This window comes from Hoplias malabaricus, chromosome 3 (genome assembly GCF_029633855.1).
Source record: "Hoplias malabaricus isolate fHopMal1 chromosome 3, fHopMal1.hap1, whole genome shotgun sequence".
In the NCBI taxonomy this organism is placed as follows: Eukaryota; Metazoa; Chordata; class Actinopteri; order Characiformes; family Erythrinidae; genus Hoplias; species Hoplias malabaricus.
Window position 1 is genome coordinate 57504332 of NC_089802.1, and position 17622 is coordinate 57521953.

Below are 17622 nucleotides of genomic sequence, written 5' to 3' on the forward strand. Positions count from 1 at the left end.
TTTCAAGTGGACACACGCCCCAGGCGCTTTTCTTCATTTTGATTCGAGGTGGACAAACCACCAAAGTGTTATGGTTTGATACTTTACACATTTCACAGCTCAACATAAATACTGTGAGGAAATGGCTTTTGCTAAAAAAGTGTCGTATCAAACGCAGGTTTTTTGGCTCCCTCTAAAAGATGTGCTAAACTATTTCAAACATTAAAAACCCTCTATGGCTCCGGAGGACTATTCATTTTTTAAAATGGCTCTCAGACGTGTCGGAAAGGAGGCTGTTGTTCTGAGTTTTTGATTACTTCTTTGTGATTTATAGTTTATTTGCTGTACCATTTCTGCTGGACTTTTAAACAACAGCTATCAAAAGAAAAATACTCTATAATTTCAAGAGACATTTATGGAGTTATACATCTGTGATAAATTTTACATTTATGTCTGACACTGCACCCAGTTGCCATCCCATGAAACAATTTTAATTACATTTTTAAAACTTTGAATTACAGTGCTCTCCTTCTATTGTTTGTTAATAGTAGGTTCCAGTTGTTCCCTTTGTTCAAGCTAAAATACAACTGCGCCCTCTTGTGTTGGTTGCATTAAATAAATATTTTTCTTCAATGTCCACTAATGTGAGATGGACGGATCTGAGAGAGAGAGAGAGAGAGAGGAAAAAGATTACATTGCTTTGTTTTTTGTGTCTGTGTATGTGTCATAAATTTGTAATTATGCTGCTGATGCAGTAGTCACTTACATTCCCACAATGCACTGTAACAGGTGTAAAAATGTACCCTAATGTAACCTTACAATTCTACTGTGTGTGTATGTGAATCAAATAAAATTAAATCAAATTTTACTTGTATAGCGCTTTTTACAACTGACGTTGTCACAAAGCAGCTTTACATCATTTTCTAAGACCTCCAGGCTGTAGAATGTCCAATTTCTAATTTTGATGATGAATTGGGTGTTGAAGGAGGAGTGGTGACTTTGTATGTTTAATAATTATATATGTACATCACATATAAATCACCTCTGTCCAAAGAAAGCATGTATCTCCATTTTTGTGGATTTGTAGTTTACTATATCATGTGCACCTTCACACTGTGTGATATTTCACAGTTAATGGACCAATAGATATATGCTTCGGAATTATTTTGGGAAAAATATTGTTAAACATTGACATCCACTGAAAAGGTTTTTTCCTTCTTCTACACTTTACCCTAGTCTTTACTCTGAAAGAATCGGTCAGTAGTTTCACTAATTTTTTACAGGAAACATTTACATTTACTTAGAGTCTGTAACAACAAATATACCCTCCCCAGTTAATACAAAAGTGGACTTAGATGATAAGATACTAAATTTGGTAGCCAAAAATAAACAAAGCGTCATAAAACCGTTATTCCAAGAGTTTGGCTCAGAGCCAAACTCTTACTATAGTTTAGTGTTTGTGTGTCATCAGGGAGCGTTGTGACTGTTTTTAGGCAAATGAGCATTGTACAAAGCTCAGAATCTGCATGATGCGTCCATGTAGTTGTACAAACATAGTTCCAATAGCAGCTTTATATCTTACAAACTTATATCAAGCTGATATCAGTCTCACTAAGAATAAGAGATTGTTGAATTTGAAGAGACTTAAAATTCACCGGAATGTGTCAGTATGCACCTTGTCAAATATTATTTCAGAAAGAGATGATGGAGATGAATGTGTGAGTGAGTTATAGACAATGAATGAACAATGGATATGATTCAAAGGTTTAATTAAACTATGCATTTTTTTAACAGAAACATCTTTCTTATATTCTGAGATTTTATTTATTTATTTATATTGACATATATTTTAAAGCCCTATACAGACAGGATTTGTCATACCTGCATAAGTGTGGTAATGTCATTTCTACCAGAATATCTCAGTGAATTTAATCCTCTCTGAATAGAACATTTCAGTCATTTTCATTAAAGATTCCAGAGCATTGTACCTACTGTAAAACAAACAGTAAAAATAACCCCAGGTTATATTAACCTCGTGCAAATTGACATGTGGGGAAACATTCTGATTATGATTATTATTATGATTATGATGTAAATGCCATGCGTACATTTTTTATGCTTTTGTTCATTTTGAAAAAAAATATTTTTGAAAATAAAATTGTGACAACAGATCATTTAAATTTTTATTGAATAATTTGCTTGAGAACGAGATGTGAACTTTAGCTGCACATTCTGTGTCTACTCACAAAGTGAACCACATTGCCATCTGTTATTTAGACCATGATTTCTTATCCAGTGCGAAAATATTACTGAAATCCTGTGGTATAATGACAGTACCTCAGCTCCCCAAGTATAACTAATCCTGTCCGAATAGGGCTTTAGAACAGTAAGGTCAAAAGGTCACCAATATTGAACTTCACCATTCATCATGTTTAGAGATAATTGCTAAACAAATCTGACAAGTGAAGATTCTTTGATAAATTCAGACGCCTTATAATTTGTCTTCTATCTGTGATAAAGGTTCAAACTGGTGCATTAGGCCTCACTGAGCTGATTTCTAAAAAGCAAAAACAACCTAAATACTAGCTATTAATGGCCAATCTGTTTCAGCAGGCATTTAACAGGCTTAACACTGATAGATGAAAAGAAGGGAAAAGGGCCAATAAATTTACCATTTGTTTAGTTTGGGTAAAGAAGCCCTGGGCGTGAATGCAAATGAGCTGAAGGTCAATAGATGCTGCAAAACATTTAGCTTGATACTTAAAGGATAGGAAACACAGAGTAGTAGAAAGTATTTTTTTCTTTTTTAGATTTGCCCTGGAGCTAATAAGGCTAACGTAGCTAAAAGCATGCAAATACACTGACAGGCAATATATATATTTTACAGATGACATTCATAGCTACAGTACAACTTATTCATACTTTGTGCAGTGTGTGTGATGATTCCTATGTGCTATTATGTATGAATATAAATAAATACAGAACCCTCAGTGGATGGATGGATGAATGCTTGTGTGGAGGTGCAATGTCAAGTGCAAGGTGTTGTCATTTCACATTTTTAGTACACCAAGAGGTACTGCACCTTAAATGTTGTACTGCTGAGCTGTGAAAATACAGGCATTCTGTAATATTCTACAAGCCCATGTATTTTGTATTCATATCATTTTGAAATAATATTTATTTTGAAAATATCTGTGTTACTGGAAGCTAACTAGCACCAGCTATGTAAAGACTCATGCCTATACTGTAATATATTTTGTGAGATATTCTCTAGACATCTACAAGGAGCCTGGCAGTCATACACATTCCAAAGTGCTACACACAAGCCACAGGCCTAATGTCTGTTTGCCCTCTGCCTTTAATGCCAGATGCAGGCTTGACCTTCTATTTATACCCCTCTGCCAATTCTTTCGCCCTTTGACTTTCTCTACTGTAACTGTAGACCAGGACCAGTAAATGTCACATGGCACATTATTAGAGTATTTAAGGAGATGTGTGTCTCTCATGCAGAACAAACACTATCTTCTCCCTCTTGTTCAGAACTCTGATAAATTTTACATTATTCTGAAAATAACCCCAGACACAGGGCCACTGACAGCAGCAGCAGAAGATTCTGTTTCTGCTAAACAAACACAGTCTATTTTCAAGCCAGCAATTATCAGTATTTTAAGTCATATCAGTCTAAGTGCAACTCCCTTTTGCCTATATTTGTTAAGTGCAGTGTCATGAGTATGCAAACATTGCATCATAACAATCTCTGTTCTTGTTTGAGTGTAGTTGAAACTGTGAAGCTGCTTTGTGACAACGTCAGTTGTAAAAAGCGCTATACAAATAAATTTGATTTGATTAGTTTAGCTCAAACTGAATGCAATACTCAAACTAGGCTTTGAATCATGTCTTTCCCAACACACTTTACCAGCAGGCCTCCAGTATTCAACTGGTGATAGTTTAAATTGATTGTTATTTGTTGATGTTGTTCATTTTAACTGTTATGAAATATATTAACAGACACCTTTAATTTCATTGCATTTAATTTTTTAATGTTTTATCACTGTCACACAGAACACACTTTGTTGCTGCAAAAATCCCCATCCGGGCCAGAAATGCTTAATGGGTTGATAAGCATATAGCATTTGTCTTTGCTGGTTCAGCTTTTCAGTCTTCATTACAAGCATGGCCGTCTGAATCTGATTTGTCAGCCAAAAAGTTGATCATACTTGTGAACAAGCAAAACTATTAAACTCAGTAACTATTCTCATGCCGACAAGCGTTAAATAAGTCTGTGCTTGGTTCGGCTGGATTTATCTGCCAAGGGCTGGTGTGGCTGCAGGTTTGAAAGGCTGAGAACCAAATTAAATCAGGTGTGCTACTGATTTGCTGGAAGGAAAGTCTTGATGATGAATTTTGACACATTTGACCATGACCATCAAAGGTAGACCTTCTGAAAGAATCAAATTTGACCAATCAAAAAACTGATCTAAGCAGTCTTTTTTAAGCAGTGTGACGGTTAAATTATCACTATATTAACTAATCTAGATCCCCATCAAACCCTTCTCGATTCTTTTTATTCTTAAGCGTCGTGTGGTGCCTTTAAATGCTATAAGGGGGCGTGTCTGACTGATCTGTAACAGACTTGTGTGTGTGTGTGTGTGTGTGTATTCGTGGGGAGGTGACACCGACACGGCCCACATCCCGCTTTGGACACACAGGCGAGCTGCTGGTGCAAAATGGTGAAGATAACCGTCGTGAAAACCAAGCCGTACACGGACCAGAAGCCGGGCACCAGCGGCCTGCGGAAGAGGGTGACGGTGTTCCAGCAGAACCAGCACTATGCCGAGAACTTCATCCAGAGCATTATCTCCACCGTGGAGCCCGCTCAGAGGCAGGAGGGCACGCTGGTGGTGGGGGGAGACGGCCGCTTCTTCATGAAGGATGCCATTCAGCTAATCGTCCAGATTGCTGCGGCCAATGGGGTCAGTAACTGGGTCTGTGTCACTCCTGTGCCCTCTAAACAGTGGGGTACTGTAGCTAGCTTAGCAGCGATATCTCACTGAGTGCAGGCTGCGTTTCCGTGCGGTGGGAGAGAGCAGAGAGCATCTTTCGCAACGTCCAATGTTTCAAAACCCATTTGTAACGATTTAGTGTGCTCGAAAACCCTGTTCTAAAACTGGACACTGGACTGACCCCGAGCAGGGAGCTTCGTTAACACACTCCTGTTTCAAATGACCAAATTGACCTAGGTGGTTTTTTTTTTGGCTAACTGTTCCCCTGAGGTCACCGCCACAGTAGAGACACCTTTGACATTTCTAGGCGAGAAGGTTGCGAGAAAATCTAGCCGCTGTCTGGAGAGTGTGACTGTTCTTACAGTCGCCTGCTACTGCCGTTGCTGCTACACTACCGCAGAGTGGCGGCGCTCGAGCTTCTGCCGAGTCCTCACTGAGTCTGCGCAAATGAGGCGCGTGAGAGCTGGCACGCAGCACTACAGTCAAAACAGCGGATACACTGTGCAAATACCAGAGACCACTTTTCATTTATTCCGCTTCTAGGTGAAAATAGCATTTAAATACAGAGTATTCTGGTTTTAGCCTCGGGGGCGAAGAATAAAATGTGGTTTACAGTAAATGTGTTGGGGAAAGGTTCAGTTCTTCAACACCAAGTATAATCCAGATTTTTCAGTTTTAAAGCCGTCCCTTTATTACAGTTCCCAATCTTGTGGGAGTTTGAGATTTTCAAATAAATCTGCAGGAATGTCTTTTTTTTTCTACTCAGCTGCTTCCTCACACAACTCTCCAAATGGGATAAAGAAAGGAATCAGTCCATCCATTATTCTTTCCCTTTTTTACCTTCAAAGTTCATTCTTGTTTAGAAATTGTCTGCTTCTCAGAATCCAAGTTATCCCAATAACATTCAGAAATGTTGTCAGCCAGTCATGTTTCTGAAAACACCACCTTGTTGACAACTGCCAATCATGTTTTCCTAACCTTGCTTAGATTCTTTTTACCCTATGTGTATTATATACTCAAATCTGAAGAATGTGATCTTAAAACCATGTATAAACATTACTGCTTATTTCTCTGAACCTTTCTTTGTCAGATTGGCCGACTGGTCATTGGTCAGAATGGGATCATGTCCACACCCGCAGTGTCCTGTGTGATCCGCAAAATTAAAGCGATTGGCGGGATCATTCTGACGGCCAGCCACAACCCTGGTGGTCCCAATGGAGACTTTGGCATCAAGTATAACATCTCCAGTGGAGGTACATTAGTCTGAATACTGACGTTTGATTTGGCTTAGTACATATTCAGTGTTATAATGAAAACCTGTCACATGGCATAGTGATGGCATTCTGTGTCATTTTGCTCTTGGGGGAGTTGCTCATCCAGGACAAGGAATGGTACACTTAATTTATTTTGGTCCTTATTAACAATTATTCAAAGTAATGCATTAGGCATTAATTATAATATATTACATTCATAATAATTAATAATAAAATAGAACAATATTGACTGATAAGGTGTTGGCTGAATCTTAAGCTTAGTTTTGCCTATCCTTTTATACAAATCATTTTCTCATAGATGACCCTCTAGTTGTATTGTATGTATACATGAGAAAATGACCAATGACTGAAAGGTGGGTGTACCTTATATACATCTATACAAACATCTTTGGGTATGATGATTTACATGTAATGGTAATAATGTTTTTATAATCATAACCTGTTTGCCCATTCCTTTGTTGATGGCAGTGTTAAAGAGAATAACTTCAGAATCATTTCCAGAAAAAAATATGTATATGTCATCCTGAACACATTTGGAACATTTATGCTGAGGACTTACTACTGTAAAGCTGTTTAAGGTCTATAAAAGTGAGTGAATGTACCATATAACATTATCAGGAATATTAACTGAACCAAAATTCATACATTTCTTATCCCATCACAAGGAAGAATTATGGGATCACAAATTCTAAACTTCCAAAATTGTCTTCTCTAGGGCCTGCACCAGAGGGCATTACTGATAAAATATTCCAGATTAGCAAAGGCCTTCAAGAGTACCACATCTGCCCAGAGCTTAAGGTGGATTTGTCCACCATTGGCAAACAGACTTTTGAAGTGGACACTTTCAAGCCCTTCACAGGTACAGTTTTGCATCTTGTTTCTCACTTTACATAACATTTATCAGGGCAGTTTATTATTACTTCATTAGAGATTTTTATTATTGTTATCTCTTTGTTTTACCATAGTGGAGATTGTGGACTCAGTGGAGTCATACGCTGAGATGCTCAGAGACATCTTTGACTTTGCTGCTCTGAAGGAGTTACTATCTGGATCCAATCGCATCAATGTCCGGTTAGACGCAATGCACGGAGGTGAGGATCTTCAAACAAAATAAGTTGTTTAACTGTACTATTGTTATCTGCATTGTATCAGTAGCAGTTATTCTGTGGCCCTTACTGCTGCTGTTTTTTGTGGAAATTAAAAAAATGTATAAACTAAATACAGCAGCATTTATAGTGGCTCTATTTGCTTGGCTCTATCAAAAATGACCTTTCCATAAAATGTCATAGAAAAGGCGTCCCATGGAAATCTCTGGAAATCTACTGAATGGTGAAAAGCCTTTTTGTGATGAATATTTCATACTCTTTCTTTCATAAGCTAAACTTTCCATATGCCTGGGCAAATTACAGGAAATACATTTACATGCCTTATATATTTTATATTTTCAGATGATTTAGAAGCAGTAGAACCATGTGACATCGTTTAGATTACGAAACATAGATTTTGGCAATGTATTAGAGACATACTGGATGAGTGTAACATACAGAAGAAGGTTTAAATTTTATACAAGAATTTATAAAAATGGAAAAACGTTTAATTAAGTTTCCAAAACATAAAATAGATTTTTTTAATCTTTAAACTTTCATTGTGACCTTCATATTACTCATCACAAATCTCAAAGCCAATAGGAATTTAAAAACTCATTAAACTATGCTAAATTGTATTTGTACTGGAGTAACAACAGTGGTTATTTGCTTCACCACAAAACTAGCTTCACACAACAGCAAATTATGAAAATGCTAACACATTGAGTTTTTCCATGTTATTATAGTTTCCACAAACAATTCCACCTTCAAAACAGCAAGTTTAGGTGAAGGAACAAATGATATTAAATGTCAATATATGTTAACAAGTTTAATCTTATGTTCTGTTGAACTATGTATGCTGGCCTTTTTTGTTTGAAAGAGAAAAATGTCAAAATTGGAGATTTGTGGTTTTATTCCAACAGCAAGGATATAGTTATATTCAAATGGAGATACTATTTTCTCTCAAATTTATTTAATACATACTATCATTAAAATAAAATTGATTTGTAGTTTTTTTTTTCCACACCTGTTTGAGTAAAATGGACTTGCACAAAAAATGATTGCTTATATGATTTTAGACATTTTTGTATATATTTTTCCTGGATAAATAGTGGTGGGCCCCTATGTGAAAAAGATAGTGTGTGAGGAGTTGGGGGCCCCAGCCAACTCTGCCGTCAACTGTGCCCCCTCTGAGGACTTTGGGGGTCACCACCCTGACCCAAATCTGACCTACGCTGCTGACCTGGTCAACACTATGAAGGGAGGTGAATATGACTTTGGAGCAGCTTTTGACGGTGATGGTGTAAGTGTTCCTGCTTTTCTGTTCTCACGATGGAGAGATTTTAAAAATATTTTTCTGCTAAAGAGTGTGCCTTTAGCAAAAAAAAAGTGTTTCTTTAGCCGGGGATAAATTGGAAATATGTATTTTTGAGTTGGTGCCTATTATGATTATGAAGCAAATACGGTAAAGATTAGACAAGTATAAACATTTGCCTCTTGGGCCAATACATTTGAAGTTGGAAACTGACCAGAATTATGTATCTATCTACAAAACATTAACAAAATGTAGTCAGTTATATTTTTCAGCAAATCTCTCACTTTTTTATTATACCCTACAAACTAGGCAGTGTCATGAAGGAATCTTGTTTTTCAACACGAGACAGATTTTCATTGTTTGATCACATTGACCCACATATTTTGGCTATTTATTTGGCTTTAATCAGATAGATGTGCATATTTGGTTTTTGGTATGTCACCTCTTACTATTCTAGTTTCATTAGTTTTATTCTTAAAGGCAATGCTGATCCTTGCATATAGTACTGAATGAAATTGTTTATTGATAAAGGCTCTTATATATATTATTGATATAAATATATATTTAAAAAACACCTCAGTGTGTACTAGTACTGATACTCAGAGCTTTAGCTTAAGTTGGTGATGACTCATTATCTGACTCTCATTTTCACTCTGCTCTTATTATTCAGGATCGTAACATGGTTCTAGGTAAACATGGATTCTTCGTCAACCCCTCTGACTCTGTGGCAGTGATTGGTGCTAATATCACCTGCATCCCATACTTCCAGAAAACTGGTGTTAAAGGATTAGCTCGCAGTATGCCCACCAGTGGTGCTCTAGACAAGTAAGATCAGCCTACACGGCTGTCCATTTCCTCTATAGTTTCACTCATGTGGCTGTTAAAATAGTGAGAAAACACTACAGGTTTTGGCATGCCTCTAATTTTGTGCATACATTGTAGTGTGGCCAAGACTCTAAAGATGGAGTTATATGAAACACCCACAGGCTGGAAATTCTTTGGGAATCTTATGGATGCTGGTAAACTGTCTCTGTGTGGAGAAGAGAGCTTTGGCACTGGTGAGTGGACCCACTGCAGCTGTAGACAAGTCTGTTTAACAACATGAATTCATATTGAAAATTTTGAATGCCCCAGGACAACATATGAAAACTGGACAATTTTCTGCACATTATTATGATTAATTTAATTTTTTAGTCTAATCTTAAAATTAGACTTGCTTTATTTTATGATATATATATTTATATATATATATATATATATATATGAGAGAGACAGATTGGGTAATTATATCCTTTGTGTAATTTGGATATTAAGCATAATTCTAGGCCATGATTTCCTCTCTTGTTTTTTAACATTTTTTCCTAAAAAGTGTGGAAAACAGTGTTTTGTGCTGGGTATTCTTCTGCTCTCTCTCTTATCGTAAATGTGTTGTGTGCTAGGCTCTGATCATATCCGGGAGAAGGACGGTCTGTGGGCAGTGCTTGCCTGGCTGTCCATTCTGGCCACTCGCAAACAGAGTGTGGAGGCCATCATGAAAGAACACTGGCAGAAGTTTGGCAGGAATTTCTTCACAAGGTGACTGATTCATGATCAAAACTTTATTTCATTTATTTTTATTGTCCATCCATCCATTCATTCATTCATTATCTGTATTTGTGGGTCCAGAGCCTACCTGGAATCATTGGGTGCAAGCATACACCCTGGAGGCGGCGCCTATTATTATTGTTATTTCGAAAATTCAGTTCTGTAGTTTGCCTGCCCTCTGGTGGAGGATCAGAAATATTTTGTATAAGTGCACAGAACTGCAAATCTATTTTACATGAATGTATGTTGTGGCTTATACACGCACTCCTTTTTCTTTTTTCTTTATATGTCATACAGTACCTACTGAATATATTAATATAATATTTATTTACAGAGTAATTTTTATACAAACATTCCCTTAAAATTCTGGACATAATACAGGATAAACACAAAAAGCCTTAACACAAATGTTTTATATATATAAAATGTATGCTTATTCTCATATTGAAATGCAGGTATATAAAATAATGACATTTTCGTTGGTCTCCTGTTGTCTTTTTTTAGGATTTCAAGACATCACAAATATAGATATTTCAAACAGTTTTTGTTTTTATAGCTTGGTCAAAATGTATGGATTGTACGCATTCACGAGTTAATGATATCTATGAAAATGTAATGTTTGCATACTACATCTCTAATTAAAAAATTGGGAAGATCCAGCCTTTTAATATTTTTATCTTAAATTTACATGCCTGCTGACAGCTTTATAAATAAGATTCCTTTCAGCCTTTCTCATGGTGGATTATTTTTTGTACTGCTTTGTAGGTATGACTATGAGGAGGTGGACTCTGATGCAGCAAATAAGATGATTGCAGACCTACAGAACACCATGTTTGATAAATCCTTCATTGGACAGAAGTTCTCCTCAGGGGATAAAACATATCAAGTGGAGAAAGCTGATAACTTTGAATACACAGACCCAGTGGATGGTAGTGTCTCAAAGGGACAGGTGAGCTGGTGCCACTTTATCTGTGCTTATTTTGTAAACTGGCAGTGTGGAATTTCTGACAGCTGAAAAGGGAATTGAAGCTTGAAGTGTTTATTTTTTCAGTGTTACATTGATCTGAAATTAGTTTCCTCCCACCTGCTGTTGTAACAGTTTGATTTGTTTTTGGAGCGAGAGAATTCTCATCATTTAATATTTTTTTAAACACTGGAACAGAACAATCTTTACTTGAAAATATTATGGTGAAGTTAATATCCAGTACGTTGACCATTATTCTTGACATGCTTGTCCTTTTTTCTTTCCAGGGCCTGCGGATCATCTTCAGTGATGGCTCTCGTATCATCTTCCGTCTCAGTGGGACAGGCAGTGCCGGTGCAACTATCAGGCTTTACATAGACAGTTATGAGAAAGACCCTCAGAAGATTTATCACGATCCACAGGTAGACTTTCAGGAGCTCTCATTTTTTTTGCAAAGTGACTCTGTGGAAATATGCCACAAGAAATAAGTAAGAATGTACCGAAGCCACCTTACGGATAACTGTAGTTCACATACAAAAAAACTTTAGTACTCCAGTGTATATTGTATACCACATGATTATTATTATAAAATGTCTACTGTTCTGGTATTAGATGCAGTTGATTGGCAGTGGAAGTGATTCTTGACAAATACAGTATGACTAGTGAACTGATTTGGTTATATGGCATAATTCAGCAGTGTGACATCTGCATAATTACTACGGAAGCCTGGAAGGTAATGTTTTGGCTAAATCTCAGTCCAGGAAATATATATATATTTTTAATCACATTTAAGCTAAGGAAACATTCCCTGGAAATTCATTTACTCTCCCATCATCAATCACTCTTTCTAAAAAAAAAAACACAGAAATTTAGAAGGGTCTGCCCTTTAAGTGACTGCTCACATGCAGCTGTGTGGTGATTGGCTGTGGCAGAATCCTGATAACGCTCACAGCAGGTGAAGCCATGAACCCTGTGAAAATCTTCTTTTGAGCAGAATTATTTTTGAGTTTCAGACTGATCAGAGAGCTATCAACCTGCCATACAGAATCACCCTCAAATGCACCCAGTCTAAATACAGACAGCAAAAGTTGGTCATGCTTTACTTTTTGGGCCCAGCAGCTGTCTCACTTTCTCAGTTAATGTCTGGGCTTGAGTTACAGCTTGCAGCATCAGGGCCAATGTAGAGGGGAACTAAACAGGAGGAGGAAAAGTACATGGCCATAAAGAAGTCATGAAGTCATTTTTATTGTGTGTTGTGGGGGAGACTGAAAGGAGTGAACTATTCCATTACATTAAACTGTTATTACAGTGTGCGTTATGTGTGTTCATTAGGTAATGTTGGCTCCTTTGGTGGACATCGCCCTCAGGATCTCTCAGCTCCAGGAGAAGACTGGTCGCACTGGCCCTACTGTGATCACATAAAGATTTCACAGGCCTTTATCATGACTCAGATCTAACACAGACCTCAGCTCAGTCTAGCCAGCATTGCCTTGCTCCAGATCTATAACAAGGCCTATAGCCTATATGTCCCACCAACTGCCACCATCTCATTTTCCATCAAACGAGTCCATCACCCATCACATGTTCTTTGTGTTTCCTAGTTGCAATAAAACGTCTTGAGTCACTGTGAATAAATGGATAAAGATCATATTAAACACAATATTATATTGTGGAATTAAGTAAGCACTTGTATTGGTATGTGTGGAAAAGGTACTCATTAAAACCACCTACTATCTAGTTTTTGACATGGGTGTTTTCTTTCTTTTTTACTACTCCTCACAAAATTAGTAACATACATTAGCATCTGTTACATATCCTCTGTGTTTACTTTACCATTTACTCAATATAGTTTAGCAGTGGTGCTACAAGTCTAATGCTGCTAATGAATCTTCAACAAAACATCTCAGTCTACTCAAGTAAAAAAAAAAAAGGCACACATGACTTAGTGAAAATGAACAGAATGAATGTTGCAGTCAGCCATTTAGACAACAGGCTGTTCCCTATTCATGTAGTTCCAAAGATAAGGAAGCAAAATTTGGACACCAAATCTATCTGGCAATTTGCTACCATGAAATTTCATCCACCGCACAGTCAGTCAACTATGTAGACACTGACTGCATAATATCCACTGAAAGCCACTGCCAATAGCATAAGTCTCAGGGCACCCTACCCAATGATGAGTTAGTTGGAAGCATATAAAGCCCTCTCAGCACTGGAATGTGGAGCAGTGGAAAAGCATTCTCTGGAGTGTGGCGGAGTCCTGTTCAACCACTCCAGGCATAAAATGGATTAGTGTTTGCAACTCGGACGTAATCATGCAACTTCAGGACCTAGCCTTGATAATTATCTTGTATCTAAATGCAATCAAATCAATGCAACATTATAACAATTTGTAAATCTTTCTAGACGCTACTCTGCAGCAGAGGAGGTCAGACTACCAGTGACAAAGTGATCTTTGTTAAACTTTGGATTGTTAAATAAATGACTGCTGAAGTTATGTGATGCTACTAACTAACTAAATAAATAAGTAAAGAGGGTAATTGGCAACAGGTCAGTGATATAATATGGTTTAAAAATCTCAGTCTTTCAGAAATAAAGTTGGGAAGGGGTTCCACATTTTGGGAAATACTGCACCAGCAAATAGAGAAACACAAAATCAATATTGTCTGACTGTGATCTTCGTGCCTCTAATTTAAAAACAGGTATTTGTAAGGGAAATAACTTCATTGGCTCAGAACCACTGCTGAGGAAATTCATTAGGAACATGGTTTGTCGCTACTTTCACAAATCAACAAAGAAGAAACCATATATAAACAGAATCCAGAAACATCAACTGATCCCAGGAACCCGTCTCATTTCAGATGGACTGAGGTGAAGTGAAAAAATGACCTGGGATTCGACAAATCAACATGTGAAATTCTATGTTGAAATCATGCATGCCATATCTAGTCTAAATAGGAGAGAGACCATCTGCCTTGTTATGATCACACAGTTCAAAAGTGAGCATCTGTAATGGTATGGGAGTGCATTAATGCACATGATTTGGGCGGCTTGCACATTTTTGAAGGCACTGTTAATGCTGAAAGATATGCAGGGTTTTGGAGCAATATGCTGCCATCCAGACAATGTCTTTTTCAAGGAAGGCTACAGCATTGTTCCATTGTAAACGAAAGGTGCAAAACTAATTCAGACCTATTGAAATTGAAAAGAAAAATACTGTAACTCAGACCCAAAATTTTGAGCATATGAAATTCTAAATCAAGCAAGAATGGGAAAATATTTTACTTTCAAAACTATAGTAACTACTCAGGTGCTGTGGGAAGTAGAGATGATGCAACACACTGCTTAATATGCCCGTGTCCCAACTTTTTTTAAGGTGTTGCTGGCGTCTCTAAATATATATTTAAAATTATTATAAATAAATGAATATTTTTTAAAACATATCTCAGTGTCAACATATGAAATGTTGTCTTTGTACTGTTTTCAGTTAAATACAGAATTTAAATGAATTGCACATCATTGCATTGTATAATTTATTTTTAAACATCCATATCTGGCAGTAATGTTTGTATCATGTAAACATGAATATTATTACTAGGATTGCTACACACATCCATCCACTAGTGAGTCATCTCCAGCCACACTGGCCTGAAAACAACTGCAAATAATTATCTTTGTGATCAGTCACACTCTTCTGAAACTGTATTTCATTAATGAACAAAATGAATAATACATGTGGCAGATCAACATTTGAAAGTTGTATTTATATTAAAATGTAAATCTTACTGAGTCAATTGCACACTTCTTTGATGGAGGACTCCTCAGTGTAAGTCTCAGTGACTGTGATAGTAATCACCTCAGGAATGCCGGATTCAGCCAATCAGCTCAGATAGGTAGAAGGATGTGGTTATGGTGGTGGAATGAAACGCCGCTGGAGAACTTGCGTAATAAAATATATTCAGCCTTTTTATACATATTATCCACACCACAATAGCTTTCAAAAACGGTTAGTCTGTAAAGACTGATTTAACCATAATCCTCTTTGCAGACTGATTTGAACGGGTCTGAAACATTTTTAGGGGGACAAGAGAGGGGCTTTGGAATTGGATATGTTTTTTAAAGCTATTGTTGAAACTAGCTGTCTGCTTGCATCTTGCACAAATATACTCTTAATATAAATTTATGATGGTGCTATGTTCAGTAAAAAGGACATCAGTTGTGACCAATGCCCAACATGTAAAACTATGGTTTTCAAAAATATGAACTGTAGATTATACACTCATCAGCCATAACTTTAAAAGGACATTGTATCTACATTCATTGTCCATTTCATCAGTTCCACTGACAATAAAGTAGCTCCTTGTAATTCTACAATTAGAGACTGTAGTCCATCTGTTGCTCTGCATGATTTGTTAGGCCCCGTTCACCCTGTTCTTCAATGAGTAAAAGTCACGGCTTTTTGACAGTGGGACCATCCAGTTTCTTTTTGCGTTTAGGTAAAATAGTGAAGGTTTTCTTCCTCGTAAGTTTCTGTGCTTTACAGATATAATGTGACACATAGTGAGACACAAAGTTCTCCACCACTCAGACACTAATGGCTTGCAGGCTATATTTTGATTGGCCATCATTACGTCAGGTAATGGCAGTAACGTGGTGTTTTCAGTCATAGGCCTCGTTTCAAAGCCAATTCTTATGAATGGTTCTTTGTAGTCCATTCATTGGATTGAACCAATGTAGATCAGAGAGCTTTCAGCTTTTCTCACATTAACACCATTGTCTACTACATCTTTATTCAAATTTTTGTGTTAACACAGACCAGTGTTTCTTCAGTTCTAAAGCAGTGGAGAACTGGCTGGTTGAATAGACAGCTGTTAGAAGTTAACTTATTAAGTATCTAAGCCTCAAATAATATCAGATTATAGAGTGCAAAAATAATTCAATCATTTAAAAAAAAAGGAACCTCAGGGTTATGCAAAACAGCATCTCCTCCAGAAGACATTTACAAAGTTACTTTGAAATTCTGAGCCATATTTATCTGAATGAATTTTTCTGGGCAAAAATATGTCAAAATATCAGGAAATAAATATATACATATATATGTTATATGCCCTAACAATAGATAATGCAAAATAAAACAATGAGGCAGCAACAGGGGGCTTTGACAGAACTTTAGGAAATTGGCTGAATGAACTAGGAATTACATTTAAAAAATCCAAATGAAAAACAGCACATGCACCTGGACAGAAAAAAAAACGTGATACACTAGTAATGAATTACAAAGAAGCATTGGCAAAGGAGAAGACTTCGGAGGGTCAGTCTGCTGCCGCTGTACTGATTATCTGATTAATGAACTGGTTTATGAGGCTATTGTCTGTAACTGCTTATCCAGTCCAGGGTCGCAGTGGGTTTGGAGCGTACTAGGAATCACTGGGCGCAAGGCAGGAACACCCTGGAGGAGGCGCCAGTCCTTCACAGGGCGACACACAAACACACACACATTCACTCACACACTCACATCTAGCGACCATGTTTTGCGTCCATGGGAGGAAACCGGAGCACCTGGAGGAAACCCACGCGAACACAGGGAGAACACACCAAACTCCTCACAGACAGTCACACGGAGCAGGACTTGAACCCACAACCTCAGCTTTATCTTCTTTTCCGGTTAATCCGTTTCAGGGTCTCGTCCACCAGCCCCTCCTGGGGGATCCTCGGATGTTCCCAGACCACCCAGCAGTACACCTCTAGTGGGAGGCATCCAGGTGGCATCTTTTACAGATGCCCAAACTGCCTCCACTGACTCCTCTCAATATGAAGGAGCAGCCATTCTAATCCGGGCTGATCATAGAGTGTATGCCTAGTAACTCATTTCAGCCACTTGCATCAGAGATCTCATTCCTTCGGTCATCACCCAGAGCTCATGACCATAGGTTCTCCTTTCTAGTACCTTGGCATAGACCCTCCCATGGAAGCTGAAAAGTGTAAGGCCTGGATAATTGGCACACCAACTCTGATCCTCTTTATTAAAATTGGGAACCTAATATCAAGGGCCTTCAGCAAATCTATGTGAATCTCATTCACTTCAGGTGTTTTATCAGTGCAGCATTTTCCAACTGCCTCTGTGACTTCAGGCAAGGAAATGGACTCTGACACTCCAAACACTTATGGCCCAAACTCCTGTATGAGGCATGTGTCTCGGGATTGGAAATTCCTCAGAGTGCTCTTTCCAACACCCAACAATACCCTCATTTGATCATCCCTCATGCTGAGCACAGTTTGAACAATGTCTTCCCTTCCATCCTGAGCTGTCAGAACTTTCCAGAGGCTCCTTGAAGCATTTTCCATGGCTTCTCCAAACTTCTTCCAAACTCTAGTTTTAGGTTCTGCAACTGCCAAAGCTGCAGTCATTTTTGCCCAT

At 37.6% G+C, this 17622-nt stretch overlaps 1 protein-coding gene across 1 annotated transcript; it reads left to right on the top strand.

Moving 5' to 3' along the window:
- The first annotated feature begins 4594 nt into the window (after nt 1-4594).
- pgm1 (phosphoglucomutase 1) lies at nt 4595-12929 on the top strand. Its single transcript, XM_066666544.1, has 11 exons — nt 4595-4952; nt 6073-6235; nt 6972-7115; nt 7222-7347; nt 8454-8644; nt 9327-9481; nt 9599-9714; nt 10096-10231; nt 11006-11189; nt 11492-11626; nt 12537-12929. Exons 1-11 carry the CDS (start codon nt 4707-4709, stop codon nt 12624-12626), a joined length of 1686 nt encoding a protein of 561 aa, XP_066522641.1. The 5' UTR covers nt 4595-4706; the 3' UTR covers nt 12627-12929.
- Nucleotides 12930-17622: the final 4693 nt, after the last annotated feature.

Bases quoted from the DNA above. Each gene is read 5' to 3' on its own strand.
- pgm1 (XM_066666544.1), top strand. From the start codon at position 4,707: ATGGTGAAGATAACCGTCGTGAAAACCAAGCCGTACACGGACCAGAAG. The intron at 9,715-10,095 runs GTGAGTGGACCC...GTTGTGTGCTAG, and splicing joins AGAAGAGAGCTTTGGCACTG to GCTCTGATCATATCCGGGAG. The intron at 10,232-11,005 runs GTGACTGATTCA...ACTGCTTTGTAG, and splicing joins GGCAGGAATTTCTTCACAAG to GTATGACTATGAGGAGGTGG.